The sequence below is a fragment of the Pristiophorus japonicus genome, chromosome 1 (genome assembly GCF_044704955.1).
Source record: "Pristiophorus japonicus isolate sPriJap1 chromosome 1, sPriJap1.hap1, whole genome shotgun sequence".
Lineage (NCBI taxonomy): Eukaryota > Metazoa > Chordata > Chondrichthyes > Pristiophoridae > Pristiophorus > Pristiophorus japonicus.
The window spans coordinates 99,503,700-99,527,966 of NC_091977.1; the positions used below are offsets into that span (position 1 = coordinate 99,503,700).

The 24,267-nt window shown below is 46.9% G+C and overlaps 1 protein-coding gene across 1 annotated transcript in view; it reads right to left on the reverse strand.

Annotated features, from left to right (window-relative positions):
* LOC139228397 (rab9 effector protein with kelch motifs) overlaps nt 1–24,267 on the reverse strand; it is a 194,141-nt gene that overhangs the window by 119,088 nt on the left and 50,786 nt on the right. Inside the window, exons 5-7 of the mRNA XM_070859885.1 lie at nt 20,493–20,571; nt 15,766–15,854; nt 12,247–12,393 (exon numbers count right to left, since the gene is read on the reverse strand). Coding sequence (XP_070715986.1) covers nt 12,247–12,393; nt 15,766–15,854; nt 20,493–20,571 — 315 coding nt within the window. The remainder of the gene's footprint in view (nt 1–12,246; nt 12,394–15,765; nt 15,855–20,492; nt 20,572–24,267) is intronic.

Here is a 24,267-nt window from a genome sequence, read left to right on the forward strand (position 1 = left end):
TATACTCAAATCCCCTAGCTACGAAGGCCAACATACCATTTGCCTTCTTCACCGGCTGCTGTACCTGTATGCCAACTTTCAATGACTGATGAACCATGACACCCAGGTCTCGTTGCACCTCCCCTTTTCCTAATCTGTCGCCATTCAGATAATATTCTGTCTTCGCGTTTTTGCCCCCACAGTGGATAACCTCACATTTATCCACATTATACTGCATCTGCCATGCATTTGCCCACTCACCTAACCTGTCCAAGTCACCCTGCAGCCTCTTAGCGTCCCCCTCACAGCTCACACCGCCACCCAGTTTAGTGCCATCTGCAAACTTGGAGATATTACACTCAATTCCTTCATCTAAATCATTGATGTATATTGTAAAGAGCTGGGGTCCCAGCACTGAGCCCTGCGGCACTCCACTAGTCACTGCCTGCCATTCTCAAAAGGACCTGTTTTTCCCCGACTCTCTGCTTCCTGTCTGCCAACCAGTTCTCTATCCACATCAGTATATTACCCCCAATACCATGTGCTTTGATTTTGCACACCAATCACTTTTGTGGGACCTTGTCAAAAGCCTTTTGAAAGTCCAAATACACCACATCCACTGGTTCTCCCTTGTCCACTCTACTAGTTATATCCTAAAAAAATTCCAGAAGATTTGTCAAGCATGATTTCCCCTTTATAAATCCAGGCTGACTTGGACCGATCCTGTCACTGCTTTCCAAAATGCGCTGCTATTTCATCCTTAATAATTGATTCCAACATTTTCCCCACTACTGATGTCAGGCTAACTGGTCTATAATTACCCGCTTTCTCTCGCCCTCCTTTTTTAAAAAGTGGTGTTACATTAGCTACCCTCCAGTCCATAGGAACTGATCCAGAGTCGATAGACTGTTGGAAAATGATCACCAATGCATCCACTATTTCTAGGGCCACTTCCTTAAGTACTCTGGGATGCAGACTATCAGGCCCTGGGGATTTATCGGCCTTCAATCCCATCAATTTCCATAACACAATTTCCCGCCTAATAAGGATATCCTTCAGTTCGTCCTTCTCACGAGACCCTCGGTCCCCTAGTACTTCCGGAAGGTTATTTGTGTCTTCCTTCGTGAAGACAGAACCAAAGTATTTGTTCAATTGGTCTGCCATTTCTTTGTTCCCCATTATAAATTCACCGGAATCTGACTGCAAGGGACCTACATTTGTCTTCACTAATCTTTTTCTCTTCACATAGCTATAGAAGCTTTTGCAGTCAGTTTTTATGTTCCCGGCAAGCTTCTTCTCGTACTCTATTTTCCCCCTCTTAATTAAACCCTTTGTCCTCCTCTGCTCAATTCTAAATTTGTCCCAGTCCTCAGGTTTGCTGCTTTTTCTGGCCAATTTATATGCCTCTTCCTTGGATTTAACATTATCCTTAATTTCCCTTGTTAGCCATGGTTGAGCCACCTTCCCTGTTTTATTTTTACTCCAGACAGGGAAGTACAATTGCTGAAGTTCATCCATGTGATCTTTAAATGGCTGCCATTGCCTATCCATCGTCAACTCTTTAAGTATCATTTGCCAGTCTATTCTAGCCAATTCACGCCTCGAACCATCGGAGTTACCTTTCCTTAAGTTCAGGACCCTAGTTTCTGAATTAACTGTGTCACTCTCCATCCTAATAAAGAATTCTACCATATTATGGTCACTCTTCCCCAAGGGGTCTCGCACAACAAGATTGCTAATTAGTCCTTTCTCATTACACATCACCCAGTCTAGTATGGCCAACTCCCTGGTTGGTTCCTCGACATATTGGTCGAGAAAACCATCCCTAATACACTCCAGGAAATCCTCCTCCACCGCATTGTTAACAGTTTGGTTAGCTCAATCAATATGTAGATTAAAGTCACCCATGATAACTGCTGTACCTTTATTGCATGCATCCCTAATTTCTTGTTTGATGCTGTCACCAACCTCACTACTACTGTTTGGTGGTCTGTACACAACTCCCAGTAGCATTTTCTGCCCTTTGGTATTCCGCAGCTCCACCCATACCGATTCCACATTATCCAAGCTAATGTCCTTTCTTATTATTGCATTAATTTCCTCTTTAACCTGTAATGTCACCACGCCTCCTTTTCCTTTCTGTCTATCCTTCCGATATGTTGAATACCCCTGGATGTTGAGTTCCCAGCCTTGGTCACCCTGGAGCCAGGTCTCCGTGATGCCAATTACATCATACCCGTTAACTACTATCTGCGCAGTTAATTCGTCCACCTTATTCCAAATACTCCTCGCATTGAGGCACAGAGCCTTCAGGCTTGTCTTTCTAACACACTTTGCCTCTTTAGAATTTTGCTGTAATGTGGCCCTTTTTGCTTTTTGCCTTAGGTTTCTCTGTCCTACACTTTTACTTTTCTTCTTTCTATCTTTTGCCTCTGCCTCCATTCTACTTCCGTCTGTCTCCCTGCATAGGTTCCCATCCCCCTGCCATATTAGTTTAACTCCTCCCCAACAGCACTAGCAAACACACCCCCTGGGACATTGGTTCTGATCCTGCCTAGGTGCAGACCGTCAGGTTTGTACTGGTCCCACCTCCCCCAGAACCGATTCCAATGTCCCAGGAATTTGAATCCTTCCCTTCTGCACCACTCCTAAAGCCACGTATTCATCTGAGCTATCCTGCGATTCCTACTCTGACTAGCACGTGGCACTGGTAGCAATCCTGAGATTACTAGTTTTGAGGTCCTACTTTTTAATTTAGCTCCTAGCTCCCTAAATTCGTCTTGTAGGATCTCATCCCGTTGTTTTACCTATATCGTTGGTACCTATATGCACCACGACAACTGGCTGTTCACCCTCCCTTTTCAGAATGCCCTGCACTCGCTCCGAGACATCCTTGACCCTTGCACCAGGGAGGCAACATACCATCCTGGAGTCTCGGTTGTGGCCGCAGAAACGTCTATCTATTCCCCTTACAATTAAATCCCCTACCACTATAGCTCTCCCACTCTTTTTCCTGCCCTCCTGTGCAGCAGAGCCACCTACGGTGCCATGAACTTGGCTGTTGCTACCCTCCTCTGATGAGTCATCCCCCTCAACAGTACCCAAAGCAGTGTATCTGTTTTGCAGGTGAATGGCCGCAGGGGACCCCTGCACTACCTTCCTTGCATTGCTCTTCCTATTGGTCAAACATTCCCTATCTGGTTGTGTACCCTTTACCTGTGGTAAGACCAACTCACTAAACGTGCTATTCACGTCATTCTCAGCATCGTGCATGCTCCAGAGTGAGTCCACCCGCAGCTCCAGTGCCGCAATGCGGTCTGTCAGGAGCTGCAGGCGGATGCACTTCCCACACACGTAGTCGTCAGGTACACCGGAAGCCTCCCTGACTTCCTACATAGTACAGCAGGAGTATAACACGTGTCCGAGCTCTCCTGCCATGACTTAACCCCTAGATAAACTTAATTTGGCAACAACAATGCTAAATGTTACTTATTGATAAAGAAAAGAAAAAGAAAAACTACTTACCAATCATCAGCCAATCACTTATCCCCTTGGCTGTGACTTCACCTTTCGATTTCTTTCTACTTCTTTTTTGCTTCCCTGCTGCAGCTGCACCAGCTGGCCTCTTGTAGGCCGCTCGCCTCCCGAACTCCCGCCTCTCGACACTCCCCAGACTGCTCACTGACGGGCCTCTTGTTGGCTGCTCGCCTCCCGAACTCCTGCCTCTCGACGCTCCCCGGACTGCTCACTGACGGGCCTCTTGTAGGCTGCTCGCCTCCCGAACTCCTGCCTCTCGACGCTCCCCGGACTGCTCACTGACGGGCCTCTTGTAGGCTGCTCGCCTCCCGAACTCCCGCCTCTCGACGCTCCCCGGACTGCTCACTGACGGGCCTCTTGGAGGCTGCTTGCCTCCTGAACCCCTGCCTCTCGATGCATTGTAAAAAATATCTAACACTAAAAGGCTGCCATTGTAAAAAAAATGTTGTAACTGCAGTCTTTTCATGGTAACAATCTATTATTGTAAATCCCCCATTGGAACAAAATATGTTTATTCAAAATTCACAAACATCAGTTATTACAAACCTCTTTTTTAACATACTGGCAATACAAGTCTCTCATTACTTTAAACTATGATTATTAACTATTCATTAAAAAAGGTTACAAACTCTCATTTAATGCTTTGTTCAGTGTGCTTACAAACACTTCATTATTACCTCTTGAAATAAATCTCCCATTATAGCGTTGCCTTGTTACAGATCTTTTTGTTATTACAATTTTCTCATCCGGTCCCCTTACACTGTATAACAGGCTTCCTCCGCCTGTTTGCACAAGACTTAAAGATTTTCAGCATAATTACCTCGTGGTAGGTGGGCAATTAGCCCAACTTTCCACCAGCACGTTGATTTGTATGAGGAGATGAAATACGCGAAGCCTACGTGTAGTCGAAACTTGACAGATCACAAGTTCGGGATTTAGCTTATGCGCAGAAATCTCGAACTTGCAGTCAGTTTCAAAGGCGGTATGACGGTGTACTCTGAGAGTATGCCCTCATACCGACTGCAAATTCAAGGCCAATATGTTTAACAAAGTCACAGATTTTGCAAAGGGGCATAGCCTCAAACTGGAAATAGGTAGGGTGAATAGTCAGTTTAGATTTAACTACTTTGGTGGTAAAAACAGAGAGACAGACTATTATCTGAATGGTGACAGATTAGGAAAAGGGGAGGTGCAAAGAGACCTGGGTGTCATGGTACATCAGTCATTGAAGGTTGGCATGCAGGTACAGCAGGCGGTTAAGAAAGCAAATGGCATTTGGCCTTCATAGCGAGGGGATTTGAGTACAGGGGCAGGGAGGTGTTGCTACAGTTGTACAGGGCATTGGTGAGGCCACACCTGGAGTATTGTGTACAGTTTTGGTCTCCTAACCTGAGGAAGGACATTCTTGCTATTGAGGGAGTGCAGCGAAGGTTCACCAGACTGATTCCCGGGATGGCGGGACTGACCTATCAAGAAAGACTGGATCAACTGGGCTTGTATTCACTGGAGTTCAGAAGAATGAGAGGGGACCTCATAGAAACATTTAAAATTCTGACGGGGTTAGACAGGTTAGATGCAGGAAGAATGTTCCCAATGTTGGGGAAGTCCAGAACCAGAGGTCACAGTCTAAGGATAAGGGGTAAGCCATTTAGGACCGAGATGCGGAGGAACTTCTTCACCCAGAGAGTGGTGAACCTGTGGAATTCTCTACCACAGAAAGTTGTTGAGGCCAATTCACTAAATATATTCAAAAAGGAGTTAGATGAGGTCCTTACTACTAGGGGGATCAAGGGGTATGGCGAGAAAGCAGGAATGGGGTACTGAAGTTGAATGTTCAGCCATGAACTCATTGAATGGCGGTGCAGGCTAGAAGGGCCGAATGGCCTACTCCTGCACCTATTTTCTATGTTTCTATGTTTCTATGTGCTTGAATAGTTTCCCAACACTGATTGCCAGGCTAACACATGGATATGATCACTGGGTGGGGTGCCAGTGAATTCCCAGGGAAGTGAACTTAGCAAGGAGTAAATGCAGGCAATTTTGATTTTGAAGTTAATGGAAATAAAAATCAAGAGAGATGTATAATGGGTGGCTGATCCTATTTCATCTATTTTACCCTACTGCCCAAAGTCAAAATTACCCCCATTGTTTTCAGCGTCTTAATTAATTAGGGTGTGTAATGTATGCACCTGTGAATATGCTCACAGGTTTGTAGAGCTTTCCGGCCCCTGTTCCACTATTTAAAGGGGCTGCTCCTGAAATTCTGGTTGCACTTCAGTCCCACACTCCTGATCTTTGGGCACCCTGTGCGGAGGGGAGCGGGTAGGTCCGAGGGCCTCCTCGTAGGACTGCTCCTGGGCACGGCCAAGGGAGCCATCAGCGGGCGGTCGAGGGGGTCGTTCAGCCTGACTGCCTGCCTCTCTTCCGCGCCTACATCCGGGCCAGGGTGTCCCTAGAGATGGAGCACGCGGTGTCCACCGGTACGCTCGCGGCCTTCCGCGAGAGGTGGGCGCCCGAGGGACTGGAGTGCATCATCACCCCCGGCAACCAAATTTTAATTTGATTTTATATGGTTTAAAGTTTAATTTGTTTTAAATGCTGGTTTTAGTATCCCCCTCCCCTTTTATAGGGGACACTTATAAAATATATGGTTTTAATGCCTCCAAAAAATTCACAAAAAAACCCCACAAAAAAAACCCCAAAAAAACAAAAACATTTATTAGAAAAAGGGGCAGTTAAGTGTCTGGACTGTTCCCCAGCTCGGGGGGCACTTGATCTAATGTTTATTTTGTTCCCCCCCCAAAAGAGTTGTAGAGCTTTCCGTCCGGAGGAGGCGGGGGTCCACAGTTGAGGGCTCACTTTGCGGGAGTCCTTCCTTTATCTATTGGGTACTTGGCCTGGAGGGTGGTGCACGGAGCAGTACCGTGCAATAAATTTTTAAGCCGGTTCACGGGCTCCCAGGCCGCCTGCAATTTCTGCGCTCTGGAAGAGTCCGTGTTTTACGTTTTTATCGGATGTGCGAGGTTGCAGCCCCTGTTTCATTATTTAAAGGGGCTGCTCCTCAATTTCTGGTTGCACTTCAGTCCCACACTCCTGATCTTTGGGCACCCTGTGCGGAGGGGAGCGGGTAGGTCCGAGGGCCTCCTCGTAGGACTGCTCCTGGGCACGGCCAAGGGTGCCATCAGTCGGTCCAGGCAGCGGGCGGTCGAGGGGGTCGTTCAGCCTGACTGCCTGCATCTCTTCCACGCCTACATCCGGGCCAGGGTGTCCCTGGTGATGGAGGACGCGGTGTCCACCGGTACGCTTGCGGTCTTCTGCGAGAGGTGGCCGCCGGAGGGACTGGAGTGTATCGTCACCCCCGGCAACCAAATTGTAATTTGATTTTATTTGTTTTAAAGTTTAATTTGTTTTAATTGCCGGGTTCTAAGTGTCCCCCTCCCCTTTTATAGGGGGCACTTGTAAAATATATGGTTTTAATGCCCCCAAAAATGTTTTTTAAAAAAACAACAAAAAAACAAAAAAAACATTTATTAGAAATAGGGGCAGTTAGGTGTCTGGAGTGTTCCCCAGATCGGGGGGCACTTGATCTAATGTCTATTTTGTTCCGCCCCCCCCCAAAAAAGAGTTGTAGAGCTTTCCGTCCGGAGGAGGCGGGGGTCCACAGTTGAAGGCTCACTTTGCGGGAGTCCTTCCTTTATCTATTGGGGACTTGGCCTGGAGGGTGGTGCACGGAGCAGTACCGTGCAACAAATTTTTAAGCCGGTTCACGGGCTCCCAGGCCGCCTGCAATTTCTGTGGTCTGGAAGAGTCCGTGTTCCCTGCAGTCAGAATCAGGGGAAGTCATAACGGGGAACAAAGAAATGGCGGACCAATTGAACAAGTACTTTGGTTCGGTATTCACTAAGGAGGACACAAACAACCTTCCGGATATAAAAGGGGTCGGAGGGTCTAGTAAGGAGGAGGAACTGAGGGAAATCCTTATTAGTCGGAAATTGTGTTGGGGAAATTGATGGGATTGAAGGCCGATAAATCCCCAGGGCCTGATGGACTGCATCCCAGAGTACTTAAGGAGGTGGCCTTGGAAATAGTGGATGCATTGACAGTCATTTTCCAACATTCCATTGACTCTGGATCAGTTCCTATGGAGTGGAGGGTAGCCAATGTAACCCCACTTTTTAAAAAAGGAGGGAGAGAGATAACAGGGAATTATAGACCGGTCAGCCTGACATCGGTAGTGGATAAAATGATGGAATCAATTATTAAGGATGTCATAGCATTGCATTTGGAAAGAGGTGACATGATAGGTCCAAGTCAGCATGGATTTGTGAAAGGGAAATCATGCTTGACAAATCTTCTGAAATTTTTTGAGGATGTTTCCAGTAGAGTGGACAAGGGAGAACCAGTTGATGTGGTATATTTGGACTTTCAGAAGGCTTTCGACAAGGTCCCACACAAGAGATTAATGTGCAAAGTTAAAGCACATGGAATTGGGGGTAGTGTGCTGACATGGATTGAGAACTGGTTGTCAGACAGGAAACAAAGAGTAGGAGTAAATGGGGACTTTTCAGAATGGCAGGCAGTGACTAGTGGGGTACCGCAAGGTTCTGTGCTGGGGCCCCAGCTGTTTACACTGCACATTAATGATTTAGACGAGGGGATTAAATGTAGTATCTCCAAATTTGCGGATGACACTAAGTTGGGTGGCAGTGTGAGCTGCGAGGAGGATGCTATGAGGCTGCAGAGCGACTTGGATAGGTTAGGTGAGTGGGCAAATGCATGGCAGATGAAGTATAATGTGGATAAATGTGAGGTTATCCACTTTGGTGGTAAAAACAGAGAGGCAGACTATTATCTGAATGGTGACAGATTAGGAAAAGGGGAGGTGCAAAGAGATCTGGGTGTCATGGTACATCAGTCATTGAAGGTTGGCATGCAGGTACAGCAGGCGGTTAAGAAAGCAAATGGCAGGGGGGATTTGAGTACAGGGGCAGGGAGGTGTTGCTACAGTTGTACAGGGCCTTGGTGAGGCCACACCTGGAGTATTGTGTACAGTTTTGGTCTCCAAACCTTAGGAAGGACATTCTTGCTATTGAGGGAGTGCAGCGAAGGTTCACCAGACTGATTCCCGGGATGGCGGGACTGACCTATCAAGAAAGACTGGATCAACTGGGCTTGTATTCACTGGAGTTCAGAAGAATGAGAGAGGACCTCATAGAAACGTTTAAAATTCTGACGGGGTTAGACAGGTTAGATGCAGGAAGAATGTTCCCAATGTTGGGGAAGTCCAGAACCAGGGGACATAGTCTAAGGATAAGGGGTAAGCCATTTAGGACCGAGATGAGGAGGAACTTCTTCACCCAGAGAGTGGTGAACCTGTGGAATTCTCTACCACAGAAAGTTGTTGAGGCCAATTCACTAAATATATTTAAAAAGGAGTTTGATGAAGTCCTTACTACTAGGGGGATCAAGGGGTATGGCGAGAAAGCAGGAATGGGATACTGAAGTTGCATGTTCAGCCATGAACTCATTGAATGGTGGCGCAGGCTAGAAGGGCCGAATGGCCTACTCCTGCACCTATTTTCTATGTTTCTATGTTTCCACGTTTTTATCGGATGTGCGAGGTTGCAGCCTCTGTTTCATTATTTAAAGGGGCTGCTCCTCAATTTCTGGATGCACTTCTGTCCCACACTCCTGATCTTTGGGCACCCTATGCGGAGGGGAGCGGGTAGGTCCGAGGGCCTCCTCATAGGACTGCTCCTGGATACGGCCAAGGGGGCCATCAGCCGGTCCAGGCAGCGGGCGGTCGAGGGGGTCGTTCAGCCCGACTGCCTGCCTCTCTTCCGCGCCTACATCCGGGCCAGGGTGTCCTTAGAGATGGAACACGCGGTGTCCACCGGTACGCTCGCGGCCTTCCGTGAGAGGTGGGCACCGGAGGGACTGGAGTGTATTGTCACCCCCATCAACTAAATTTTAATTTGATTTTATATGTTTTAAAGTTTAATTTGTTTTAATTGCCGGGGTTTTAGTGTCCCCCTCCCCTTTTATAGGGGGCACTTGTAAAATATATAATTTTAATGCCCCACCAAAAATTTTTTTTAAAAAGCACAAAAAACCCAAAAGAAATATGAAAAAAGAGGGCAGTTAAAAGTGTCTGGAGTGTCCCCCAGATCGGGGGGGCACTTGATCTAATGTTTATTTTGTTCCCCCCCCCCCACCAAAAGGCTTTCCGTCCGGAGGAGGCGGGGGTCCACAGTTGAGGGCTCACTTTGCGGGAGTCCTTCCTTTATCTATTGGGGACTTGGCCTGGAGGGTGGTGCACGGAGCAGTACCGTGCAACAAATGTTTAAGTCGGTTCACGGGCTCCCAGGCCGCCTGCAATTTCTGAGGTCTGGAAGAGTCCGTGTTCCATGTTTTTATTGAATGTGCGAGGTCGCAGCCCCTGTTCCATTATTTAAAGGGGCTGCTTCTCAATTTCTGGTTGCACTTCAGTCCCACACTCCTGATCTTTGGGCACCCTGTGCGGAGAGGAGCGGGTAGGTCCGAGGGCCTCCTCGTAGGACTGCTCCTGGGCACGGCCAAGGGTGCCATCAGCCGGTCCAGGCAACGGGCGGTCGAGGAGGTCGTTCAGCCCGACTGACTGCCTCTCTTCCACGCCTACATCCGGGGTCAGGGTGTCCTTAGAGATGGAGCACGCGGTGTCCACCGGTACGCTCACGGTCTTCCGCGAGAGGTGGGCGCCGGAGGGACTGGAGTGCATTGTCACCCACGGCAACCAAATTTTAATTTGATTTTATATGTTTTAAAGTTTAATTTGTTTTAACTGCGGAGTTTTAGTGTCCCCCTCCCCTTTTATAGGGGGCACTTGTAAAATATTGGTTTTACTGCCCAAAAAAACCCCAAAAACCCCACAAAAATACAAAAGAAAAACAAAAACAAAAACAAAAAAGGGCCTGGAAAAATGTTTGGAGTGTCCCCCAGATCTGGGGGCACTTGATTTAATTGTTTATTGTTTCTCAACTAAAAGAGTTGTAGAGCTTTCCGTCCGGAGGAGGCGGGGGTCCCCAGTGGAGGACTCACTTTGCGGGAGTCCTCCCTTTATCTATTGGGGCCTTGGCCTGGAGGGTGGTGCACAGGGCAGTCCCGTACAATAAGCTTTTAAGTTGGTTCACGGGCTCCCAGGTCGCCTGCAATTCTGCGGTCTGGAGGAGTCTGTGTTCCATGTTTTTATTGAATGAGTGAGGTCGCAGCCCCTATTCCACTATTTGAAGGGGCTGCTCCTCAAATTCTGGTTGCACTTCAGTTCCACACTCCTGATCTTTGGGCATCCTGTGCGGAGGGGAGCGGGTAGGTCCGAGGGCCTCCTCGTAGGACTGCTCCTGGGCACGGCCAAAGGGGCTATCAACCATCCAGGCAGCGGGCGGTCGAGGGGGTCGTTCAGCCTGACTGCTGCCTCTCTTCCGCGCTTACATCGGGGCCAGGGTGTCCTTGGAGATGGAGCACGCGGTGTCCACCGGTACACTCGCGGCCTTCCGCGAGAGGTGGGCGCCGGAGGGACTGGAGTGCATCATCAACCCCGGCAACCAAATTTTAATTTGATTTTATATGTTTAAAGTTTAATTCGTTTTATTGACGGATTTTAGTGTCCCCCTCCCCCTTTTAGCCAGGGGGCACTTGTATAATTGGTGTTGTTACTGCCCTAAAAAAAAAAAAAAAACGGCACTTGAAAACTGTTTGTAGTGCCTCCCGCCCCCCCCTTTAATCAGGGGGCACTTGATTTAATGTTTATTTTTGTTTTGCAACAAAATAGTTGCAGAGCTTTCCGTCCGGAGGAGGCGGGGGTCTCCAGTGAAGAGCTCACTTTGCGGGAGTCCTCCCTTTATCTATTGGGGCCTTGGCCTGGAGGGTGGTGCACAGGGCAGTCCCGTACAATAAGCTTTTAAGTCGGCTCACGGACTCCCAGGCCGCCTGCATTTTCTGGAGGATCCGGGTTCCATGTTTATGTGAAGTGTGTGAGGTTGCAGCCCCTGTTTGATTATTTGAAGGGGCTGCTCCTCGATTCCTGGCTGCATTTCAGTCCCATGCTCCTGATCTTTGGGCACCCGCTGTGGAGGGGTACGGACAGGTCGGATGGCTTCCTTGTAGGACTGCTCCTGGGCCTGACCAAAGTGGCCATTAACAGGTCCAGGCAGCGGGCGGTGGAGAGGGTCATTCAGCCTGACTGCCTGCCTCTCTTCCGTGGTTATGTTCATGCCAGGGTGTCCCTGGAGATGGAGCACGCGGTGTCCACCAGAACACTCGCGGTTCCACGAGAGGTGGGCACTGGAGGGACTGGAGTGCATCATTAATCCCGGCAACCACATTTTTATTTGATCTAAGTTTCCTTTAAAGTCTTATTTGGAAATTTGTGGGTTCTAGTGCCCTTACAAAAAGGGGGCACTTGATTTAAAGTTATATTTAAAATAGTTGTAGAGCTGTTGCATTGTGAGTGGCTTCGCCAGTCACGTGATGTTCACAAGACTCAATAAAACCCCAGTCAGTTGGGTCAAGGTCATGCACAATGAGGTAAGCAGTTGTGAGCCTAGTGGATGAACTGGTAATGTGTAGTGTGATTGTTAAACCTTTGTTAATAAACCAACTAGTTCTTTATACCAACGTGTTGCTATGAATTCTTAAACAAAGAACCCATTAAGCAAATACATTGCAGGATGCATGCTGAAGTGCTGTACCAACCTGTGTTAAACATGAAAAGGTCATCAGAAACTGTCCCATTCTGGATTCCACCAAAGACAAAAACGTTGTCCCCCACCAGTGCTGAACTGTGGTTCAATGTGCACGGTGCAATGCCATTTATCTGCAGCTTTTCCCATGTTAAAGACTCTGAACAATTCAAGAAAATAACAACATTGGAATTCTGTCTTCTGGCTTATTTCAGAAATTTAAAAAAAAGGCAAGTCCAGACAAAATCCTTTCAATTCCAAGTACTACCCTAGTGTCTTTCTGAAAAGTGCATGGAGCTGCTCTAGGATAAAGGAAGCCCCTCTGGCATTATTTGGACTCAAATGATGAATGCAGCAAAATTAAGAAAAAAATAATTGCTGGTAATATATTTTATCATATTCTTTTCAGAGAGATTCTGGGACAGTACTTTGGACAAATCTAATCTGCCTAGATTTTTCTTTCATTATTATTTTTGATTAATATCAGCCAGTGTGGGGTTTCAGATTGATTATCACAAGGGAGTATCTTCATCATCTCTATACTATCAGGTCTCATACATGCATTAAATTGTTAAGTTGTTGAATGAATTGGTTTCCAAATTAATGACAACTTATTATTTTGTATATATGTATTCTACCTGACCTTGAACTTGCTTCTTTATTTATTCCATCAAACCTGTCAGTTGCTGGTTTCAATGCATGATGGCTTGGAGTGATGAAAAACAGGTATTATCCCATGTTAGGCAATGGAAAGCTGGGATTAAAATGCAAATAGATGCTTCACTTTCGATAGTAGACCAGAGTAGCATTGGTATGGTTTCCCAAGAGCACCCCTCAGTAGGAAAGGGCTGGGGCAGGGGGAAATCAACTGAATTCCCTTGCTGCCATTATGCCATTAGGAATTCATGCATGAGAGAGATGTTGCATCTATTCAGTAGATAAATGCACAAAACAGTGTTGCACTGAGGCATACAGACCAGGCAGGTTCAATCACTGGTCTGTACAGAGTTAGCCAATTCCACATGGGGTGGGATGCCATAATTACCATCAGCATTCCTACACTGAAAAAAAAAGTAAATCAGTCAGGGTTCCCACTCGTGATTGTGATCCAAAGCAGCAACCCTTCTCACCTCCTTTCACCTGCCGGGTTTCCCGAGGCAAGGGGAGTTAAGATTAAGCCCATTGTTTCTGAAAGTATGTACACTAATCCCACTCTTGGCATGCAGCTTATTAGTTCAGAAAACACTACAAAGGTTAGAAAATGGGCAAAAAAAATAACATAAAATAAAATATAAAATAATAATTTCACAAAAAATCTCATTAGACAGTGACATTCAATTAGCTGGAATAACGGAATTGATTATCGGGAGTAAACTTAAGGATTATTTGTACAACAGCCGAGTAAACAGCAGTCAACATAACTTTAGATGGGGACGGTCTTCTCTGATTAAACTCCTTGATTTCTTTGAGGAGGCGATAACCCAAGTTGACTGGGGTAAATCCTACAATATTGTGCACTTAAGCTTCCAAAATGAATTTGATCAAGTTCCACACAAATGGTTACTAATTATGCTCAACGCTGTGGAGATTCAGGGTAAAACTTTGGAATGGAATAAGATTTGGCTGAATAATAAACAACAATGGGTACTGGATAAAGGGGTGATGACCAGGGTGGAGGAAAGTACTCTGCTGGTGCCCCAGGGCTCAGTATTGGAATGACTGCTCTTTCTAATTTACATCACTGACTTGGATTCAGAAACTCAATGTACATTGGTCAGATTTTGCAAATGATATCAGACCATGAGGGGCAGTAGACTCGAAGATGGTATCTCAGAAATTGCAGAATGAGTTAAACAAAATACGTGACATCCACCTGCCCCTCCAGGGCTGCTGTAACCCTGGTCCATTTTCTTTGGTCAGAGTTAATTTGGCATGCAAGGAGAGCTCCCAGGGGATTCCTGTTGTCAGATAGGAGCCCACTGCTGCCAATCAGGTAAATTCTGGTCATCGCACAGTGGATCCAAAGAGGCAGTGGCCAAAGAGCCCTGAAGAGGTAAGCCGTATTTTGACTGAAATCTTGGCTGAGACTGAGACTAGCACAAAGGTAGATAGTTGTGGTTGTTGGAGGCCAACTATCTCAGCCCCAGGACATCACTGCAGGAGTTCCTCAGGTCAGTGTCCTCGGCCCAACCATCTTCAGTTGCTTCATCAATGACCTTCCCTCCATCATAAGGTCAGAAGTGGGGATGTTCGCTGATGACTGCACAGTGTTCAGCTCCATTCGCAAATCCTCCAATAATGAAGCCGTCCATGCCCACATGCAGCATGACCGAATGACATTCAGGCTTGGGCTGATAAGTGGCAAGTAACATTCACGTCACAAACGTGACAGGCAATGTCTATCTCCAACAAGAGAGAGTCTAACCATTACCCTTTGACATTCAACAGGATTACCAGCACTGAATCTCCCACCATCAATATCCTGGGGGTCATGATTGACCAGAAACTTAACTGGACCAGTTACATAAATGCAGTGGCAACAAGAGCAGATCAGAGGCTGGATATTCTGCATCTCCTGACTTTCCAAAGTCTTTCCACTATCTACAAGGCACAAGTCAGGACTGTGATGGAATATTCTCCACTTGCCTGAATGAGTGCAGCTCCAACAAGACTCAAGAAGCTTGACACCATCCAGGACAACTTGATTGGCACCCCATCTACCCCATTCACTCCCTCCACCACTGGCGCAGCGTGGCTGCAGTGTGTACCATCTACAAGATGCATGCAGCAACTCACCAAAGCTTCTTCAATAGCACCTCCCAAACCCGTGACCCCTACCACCTAGAAGGATAAGGGCAGCAGGTGCATGGGAACACCCATCACCTCCAAGCTCCCCTCCAAGTCACACACCATCCTGACTTGGAAATATATCGCCGTTCCTTCATTATTGTTGGGTCAAGATCTGGAACTCTCTCCCTAACAGCACTGTGGGAGTACCTTCACCACGCAGACTGCAGCGGTTCAAGAAGGCGGCTCACTACCACCTTCTCAAGGGCAATTAGGGATGGGCAATAAATGCTGGCCTTGCCAATGATGCTCATATCCCAGGAAAAAAAATTAAATTACAAAATGTGTGTGTCATTACTGCTGCCACCCTGACCCGACTACCACCTTTTACTAGATGGTCTTGGGGAGCAGTGGTAAGGGGAGCGGATGGGAGAGAAATGCACGTGGTGGGCTGGGAAAAAGCAGCTACCGGCAGTTCAGGTGGGAGTGAGGGGAGGGAAATGGAGCTTGGGGCAGGGAGGCAACGGTAAGCCATGCTACCCCACCCATTTATCCAGCCTATGTGATATTGACTCCTTTAGTAGATTATATTAATTCTGATGTGTTTTGATGATTGCAACTTTGGGACAAAAATTAGTTTCAATAAAGAACCAGGTGATTTGTACAAGTTATAAAAAGAAGCTAGAAAGACAAAGTTTATATTTTAAATGGTAAAACGATAGAAATAAATCTGGCACAAACTCACCTATATCAAAGCAATACATTCCAGGCAAACATTCCTCTTCAAGGTGATGGGAACGGCCTCCAAACAAATAGATTTTTCCTTTCACAACACTTAAAAACAAAGATTTTTTTTACATTGTGCACGAGCTTAACTATTTTGCCATCGTATTTAATTTTCTCGAACCCATTGTACAAGATAAGCTGGAAGATAAGTAGGCAATGCAAGAAAAGTAATAAGTTCAAATCCAGGCAAAGTGATTAGAATATGAAAAGGTCCTAATATTAATTTATGTGTGGTATGGGGAATGGGAAGGGAAATGTGCTAGCAATGGAATTCATTGCTAAGATATTGTGGGAGAGTTGTGCCAGGGGATTGGAGAACTGCTAACGTTGTACCATTGTTTAAAAAGGGAGGAAGGGATAAACCGAGCAATTACAGGCCAGTTAGTTTAACCTTGGTGGTGGGCAAATTACTGGAATCAATTCTGAGGGACAGTATAAACTTTCATTTAGAAAGACAGATTAATCAAGGACAGTCAGCATGGATTTGTTAAGGGAAGGTCGTGTCTGACTAACTTGATTGAGTTCTTTGAGGAGGTAACAAGGAGGGTCGATGAGGGCAGTGCATTTGATGTAGTTTACATGCATTTTAGCAAAGCTTTTGACAAGGTCCCACATGGCAGGCTGCACAAAAAGGTAAAAGCCCATGGGATCCAAGGAAGAGTGGCAAATTGGATCCAAAATTGGCTCAGTGGCAGGAAGCAAAGGTTAATGGTTGAGGAGTTTTTATGACTGGAAGGCTGTTTCCAATGGCGTTCCACAGGGCTCAGTACTCGGTCCCTTGTTTTTTGTAATGTATATTAATGATTTAGACTTAAATGTAGGTGGCATGATAAAGAAATTTGCAGATGATACAAAAATTGGCCACATGGTTAACAGTGAGGAGGAAAGACCTAGACAGCAGGAAGATATCGATGAACTCGTCAGTTGGGCAGAAAGTGGTAAATGGAATTCAATCCGGCAAAGTGGGGAGGGGCAACAAGGCAAGGGAATACACAATAAATGGTAGGATGCTGAGCAGTGTGAAGGAACAAAAGGACAAGTCAATAAGGTAGTTAAAAAGGCATACGGAATGGTTTCCTTTATTAGCCGAGGCATAGAACACAAGAGCAAGGAAGTTATGCTAGAACTGTATACAACACTAGTTAGGCCACAGCTTGAGTACTGTGGCAGTTCTGGTCACCACATTACAGGAAGGATGTGACTGCACTAGAAAGGGTGCAGAGGAGATTTACGAGGATGTTGCCAGGACTGGAATAACTTTAGCTATGAGGAAAGATTGGATAAGCTGAGGTTGTTTTCCTTGGAACGAGGCTGAGGGGAGATATATTTGAGGCAAATAAATTATGAGGGGCCTAGATAGAGTGGATAGGAAGGATCTATTTCCCTTGGCAGAAGGGTCAATAACCAGGGGGCATAGATTTAAAGAAGGATTAGAGGGGAGACATTTCTTCACCCACAGGGTGGTGGGAGTTCGGAACTCACTGACTGAAAAGGTGGTAGAGGCAGAAACCCTCATCACATTTAAAAAGTACTTGGATGTACACTTAAAGAGCCGTAACCTACAGGGCTACGGACCTAGTGCTGGAAGCTGGGATTAGGCTGGGTAGCTCTTTTTCGACCGGCACAGACACGATGGGCCGAATGGCTGTGGTGTATTTGGACTTTCAAAAGGTTTGGTGTGCAAAGTCAAAGCGCATGGTATTGGAGATAATGTACTGACGTGGATAGAGAACTGGTTGGCAGACAGGAAGCAGAGAGTCGGGATAAACGGGTCCTTTTCAGAATGGCAGGCAGTGACTAGTGGAGTGCCGCAGGGCTCAGTGCTGGGACCCCAGCTCTTTACAATATACATTAACGATTTGGATGAAGGAATTGAGTGTAACATCTCCAAGTTTGCAGATGACACTAAACTGGTTGGCGGTGTGAGCTGTGAGGGGGACGCTAAGAGGCTGCAGGGTGACTTGGACAGGTTAGGTGAGTGGGTAAATGCATGGCAGATGCAGTATAATGTGGATAAGTGTGAGGTTATCCATTTTGGGGGCAAAAACACGAAGGCAGAATATTATCTGAATGGTGGCAGATTAGGAAAAGGGGTGGTGCAACGCGACCTAGGTTTCATGGTTCATCAGTCATTGAAGGTTGGCATGCAGGTACAACAGGCGGTGAAGCAGGCAAATGGTATATTGGCCTTCATAGCTAGGGGATTTGAGTATAGGAGCAGGGAGGTCTAAATGCAGTTGTACAGGGCCTTAGTGAGGCCTCACCTGGAATATTGTGTTCAGTTTTGGTCTCCTAATCTGAGGAAGGACGTTCTTGCTATTGAGTGAGTGCAACAAAGGTTCACCAGACTAATTCCAGGGATGGCTGGACTGTCATATGAGGAGAGACTGGATCAACTGGGCCTTTATTCACTGGAGTTTAGAAGGATGAGAGGGGATCTCATAGAAACGTATAAGATTCTGACGGGACTGGACAGGTTAGATGCAGGAAGAATGTTCCCGATGTTGGGGAAGTCCAGAACCAGGGGACATAGTCTTAGGATAAGGGGTAGGCCATTTAGGGCTGAGATGAGGAGAAACTTCTTCACTCAAAGAGTTGTTAACCGGTGGAATTCCCTGCCGTGGAGAGTTGATGATGCCAGTTCATTGGATATATTCAAGAGGAGTTAGATATGGCCCTTATGGCTAAGGGGATCAAGGGGTATGGAGAGAAAGCAGGAGAGGGGTACTGAGGGAACGATCAGCCATGATCTTATTGAATGGCGGTGCAGGCTCGAAGGGCCGAATGGCCTACTCCTGCACCTATTTTCTATGTTTCTATGTTTCTATGTGTCATAATTTTTATATGATTCTATGATTCCATGATATCAACAACTTGTTTCAAACCCAGATGTACACCTTAGCTTTAGTTGATATATAGATTACAGTAGTTAGAAAAATAAGTTGTTTTTCATTCAGTTGAAAAGTAGAATTGGAGGAATATTCAAGTTAAATTTTAATATAAATTATAATATATCACAGGAAAAATTTCTGTCAGCTACAATGAAAGTATGGAAATGGAGCTAATAAAAGAACATCTTGGCTGAGGACACATGACTTTCACATAGACCTCTTGGCTCATTCACTCACACCCATGCTCTCATTGTTTTCAATGGAGTTTAAAGTGTTGCTGTGACATGATTACCTAATCAACTAAAGAGACAATTCTTACTACAAAAAGGAACAATAAATTACTCAAGCAACATATCCTATACAACATATCCAGAATGGGGAATTCTGAAACACATGACTCACAGAGACACAATTTTCACATCTAGGTGAAAGGAGCCCCGAGCTACATGTTACTCAGTAGTCATTTTAAAGGCCAACAACATCTCAGGGTTTGGCTCCAGGCAAGGTAGCTGCTTATTCTTGATGTCCACCATGGTGGCTCGGTTTCCATCAGTGGCATCAGTAAAGTGGAAAAAGCATTCACTCCTGCACAATTTTTCAATTTCACTTCCAGTTGTAAGCAGCAAATGTAAACAGTCGGCCTTTATGTGCATCTCGGTGTTTATTTATCTTTGCTGCCGTCAGTGGATTATTGCAGGAAGCTAACCCTGGTTTTCTTTTGCTTTGATCTCACCAATTGTTTTCACAACAGATAGCTTAACTCCTGCTCCACTGAGGAATGGAACTAAAGCAGCCTCTAACTGACCCTTCTGCATCACTAGCAAGTGACACTATAGAAAAGGGGGAACCAAATCAAATGCCAAATGGGAAGTGAAACCAACCCATCCTACTTTAGACCAATGCACTCTCATCCAGAACGAGGGAAGATTGTTTTCCACTGCTACCAACAAGATAAAAAATTGCTGATGGCAGCATAATTCACTGTTATTCCAGCCAGTTATGTTCTGAAAGCAACAAACATTAGGAGTCCGAAATTCAGCCTCCCAATAATGCCTCTGGCCACCGGAAAGCTGCGGCCGCGGGGCAGTGTCGAATGGCCGCCAACTTGCGGTGGACTGGCCGACGCTTGCAAAATTCTCCTCAGGGTTTTTCCGGCGATGACCATATCCGCCCACTCGCCCCACTTCTGCCCCGCTGCTGCCGAAGCCTCCTAAATGTGTCATCAGAGCGCGCACCACCGATGTCCCGCCCCGGAAGCAAAATTCAACTGGAAAAGGCTTCCAGCCACCAGCCGGTGCCCCCATCAGCTTTTTCTGTCGGTGCACGGTGTGTAAAATGGCTGTGTAGCCGCCATTAAAGAGGGCACACTGCTGCCATCTTATTTTTTTTTGTCAGGTCAGCCCTATAATAATGCCCCCGGCCCGGCTGAAACCCTCCCTGGTGGCCCAGTGGACCTAACTAAAATGAAGGCAGAGTTGGCAGCGGCCCTCCCCTTTAACTGAAGGGGCGAGACGTGGTGACACGCCAGTGCGATTATATCATTGGCCCACGCTGATGACAGACTGCGGCGGAGACTCCACTCCCGCCCGCACTTCCACCCCATTATGACCAACTTCCACTCCACTTGAAAAAAAATGACAAAGAGCTGAATTTCGCAGGATGGGCCGCCGCAAACAAAAACGGTACGTGTGACCCTTTTCCGGCAAGGGTGAATTTCGGCCCCAAGCAGTGTAATCAGATATCCACCCCAGTGTCTGCCGTTTACTCACTCCGATGATCCTATGTCTTGTCTTACCACATGGAGTGCCCTTCTCTGGATGATGGTATGTGTCCACTTTGTGGTATTATTTCCCAGGTCAGATCAGTGGGAGTTACTGTTATAAAAGGAACATGTATTACTAAATAATATTGTAATACAGTAATTTAAAAAAAATGGAAACTGTCACTTTGTTATTGTGAACATCATGACATTAAAACTGTTCAGGCTCATGATTGTGTTTACCTAAAGTCAATAATATCAGCATTGTTGATTCATTTGAAACTAGTTTAAAAAAACACAGCAACATTCATTGGGTAAATTCACTGTATGGTGTGGCACTGAGTTATACAGGGTGGAAAGGTCCATGGTTTGAGTTATCAGCTGGGGTGATGGTGGAGGCAATAGAATTGGCCTCAGTGTTTGCGAGTTAGCTAAGGGAAAGCCAGCTACAGTTCTGCTGATCACTATCCAGCGATCCATGCCACAAAATGCACGTGGGATAATGCTGGGTGAGGACAGAATCAGGCTCAGTTATGAAGGACCTCTAAGGTCAATTACCCTGCCAGCACTCACTGAAGGGCTGCCAGCACTTGTGGAACTATATTGTGCTCCGCTACTTCCAACCTCGCTCCTGGGTCCCGACCTCACTCCTGGGCCCCGACTTCGCTCCTGGGTCCCGACCTCACTCCTGACTTACTAGCTGTGCAATCAGCTGGTAAGTTTCAAAGAGAATTAAGGCAGTGGAAAATAAAATAAAACAATTATTCTTATTTCCTACATGTAGACACAATAGAGGGAATTTCAGTGCCTGGACAGGAAGCTGGCTGGACCAGGGGATGGCCCACCAAGAACAGCAGCAGGAGGCCTGGCTGATTTTACCTGCTGGTCTTCATTTGCATTCCGCCAGCCACCTGTCCACCACAATGGGTGTAAACAGGCAGCGGACAGGCTGCCAGCAGTTGAAGATCAGGGGCCTGAAATTGCCCTGTTTTGCACCTCTCGATAGCATCTCCTTGGGGCGCTAACAGGGCGTGAAACAGTTTTTGCCCGGGAGTCGGGGGGGGGGGGGGGGGGCGCTACCGGCTCTCACGAAGTTGCGTGGAGGTTAGCGGAGCTGCTGACACGGTAGCGCCATGCCCCAATGATGTCACCGTCGTCTGCAGCGACCCCTTTCAGCCCCGTGGCAGAAATTGGCCAGCACCATGCGAGGCTGCCGCGAGCAGTGTCAGCGCCAGCAAACCAGGCCAACATCCGCTCGCGGGCCGGTGGTTAAAGGGGAGGTGGGGAGCGCCGCACGCCGCCAGTTTAAACATTTGTCTGCTTCACTGGTCGGCCCATATTGCTCCTCCGTTGCATGGTCCGGGCTGCCATTGTTCAGCCCGGCACTCCATTTGGGTGCTGGGTTGCGGTCTCGGCATTATGCCACCCTGGTGGCCGAGTGGAGACCATCAGAGGCCGTGCAGAGTGTGCAATGGTCCTCCCCTTTAAAGGAAGGAGTGGGACGTTGAAACGCGTCAGTGCTACATGGAGCAGTCGCTCCACTTCCTGTGAGGGGCGGTAACCATATTTTCGCGGCTGGAGCAGGACTTTCATGCCGGGTGCAGGAAGTCCTGCCCCGAATCAGTTGCCGCCTCCATCACGGCCCATAAATGAAAGTTTGTTACTTATACGTATTCTGAAATTAACAGCGCAGAGTCTGAACCACAAAGTGTCAGTTAGTATAGTGAATTCAATGTCAAATCAGGTACAGAAAGCAAAATAAAGAGGGAAAGAAAGATTGGATTAAGAGAGAGAGAGAAAATAGAGACTGAAAGAAAAAGTTTTTAAAAAATAATAATTTTTAGAAAAATCTCCAATAACAATTAAAAGCTGAAGGAATGAGACTCCACGCTTGTAATAGTTAATTTTCAGTGCCAGTGAGGTTTTTTGGCAGTGATTAAGATTTATCACACTGAAAAAACTTTTTGCGGTGAGTTTCGTTCCTATCTACCATGCAAATAGGAACTTCACGACATTCAATGCATTTCAATGGTGAGGCAGACAGCAAGATCTGGTTTCCGCAAAGCTAATGGCGGAGCGGCACATCTCCGACAGCAACTTTGGGATTTTCGTATTTAATCACACATCTGTCCTCGTGTGAAGTTGCTGTAACATTTGCGCATCAATAATGGCGTGCTCCGTCAACCTCACTATAAATTCTGGCCCATTGTCATCGGCAAACTTGGATATACAACCCTTGATTTCTTCATCCAAGCCTGTAATATATATGGTGAAACGTTTAGGCCCCAGTAGAGGTCCTTTGAGAACACCACTTGTCAAATCCTGCCTATTAGAGAACATTCCCTTTACGCTTACTCTTTGGGGTCAGTGATGTAGGGGTTACATTGCCAAACTGGTATTCCAGAGGCCTGGACTAATAATCCAGGCGAATATTAGTTCAAATTCCACTATGGCAGTTTGAGAATTTACAGATTTTTTTTAAAATATGGAAATAAAATGCTAGTATCAGTAAAAGTGACTACAAACCAATACTGGTTCACTAATGTCTTTTAGAGGAGAGGGTACACCACTACCTTCTCAGGACAACTGGGGATGGGCAAAAAATGCTGTCCTTGCCAGCAGCACCCACATCCCAAGTTTGAATACGAGATAAAACTCTCTGGGGACGAAATTGCACTGCGCCCCGATTGGGGGTGGTAACCAGCTGGGGCCAGGACTTTCTGCGCTGGCACAGAAGTCGCACCCCTGCCGCTAAGTTGGGCTCATAGGAAGTGGAGTGCAATCTCGGATGCTCCACTTCCTTTCGGGGCTGTTCCCGGGGCGATGCTGGGGCAAGGACTGCAGCGCTACACGGATGCTCCACCTAGCGCCGACACACTTCAACGCCCGGCCCCTTTGCTTAAAGGGGAGAGCCGCTGTACACCCTGCATGACCTCTGTTGGACTCCACTAGGCCACCAGGGCAGCGTGGGACTGGGCCTGCAGCCAGGCAACCAAAATGGAGTGCGGGGCTGTATGATGGCGGCCTAGGGCTGCTAGGGCTGCTTTACTGGAGCTGACCAGAGAATCGGCAAACCAGTAAAGATGGCAGCAAGGGGCGCTGGCACCCTCCCCTTTATGTCCCGCCCCAAGAGCAGCCCGCAAAGCTCGTTTTGAGATCCAGTCACGCCAGCCTCGTGGCCCACAGGGCAATTTCCTCCGCGGGGCGATAAAGGGTTTGTAAAGTCCTTACTCTACAGCATGAAACCACATGAGGCACATTCTGGGGACAAGGTCACTCTGTAACCTGCTCTCTTTATTTACAGGACTCCAAAGACGATGACCCTGCTGGGACCTCCCTTTTTATACCTGTGTGATCAGGTAAGGAGTTTCTCCCACAAGTTCACCCCTTGTGGTCAAGGTGTGCATCTAGGTTGAGTGTATACAGTAATACAGTGGTGTTACATTGTGGTTACATACATGACATCACCTTCCCCCCCCCCCCACCAAAGTCTTATTGGGATCATAGGTTTAGTCTTTCAGGTGGTCTACGCTTCCCCGTGGAGCGCCGCAGTTGGGACTCTGGTTGTTGGACACTGACATGAGTGTCTGTCACCTGTGGTGATGCCGGCCTGTCCAGGTTGACCGCAGGGACTGTGCATTCTTCTGATTGCTCTTGTTGCTCGTTCACTGGCGGTGTTGTGAGCTCCATCTCATGGTCTTCTTCAGGTTCCTCCGTGTCGGTGCTGAACCTTTTTTTTACTTGGTCCAGATACTTACGGCATATCTGACCATTGTTGAGTTTTACCACAATGACCCTATTCCTCTCTTTG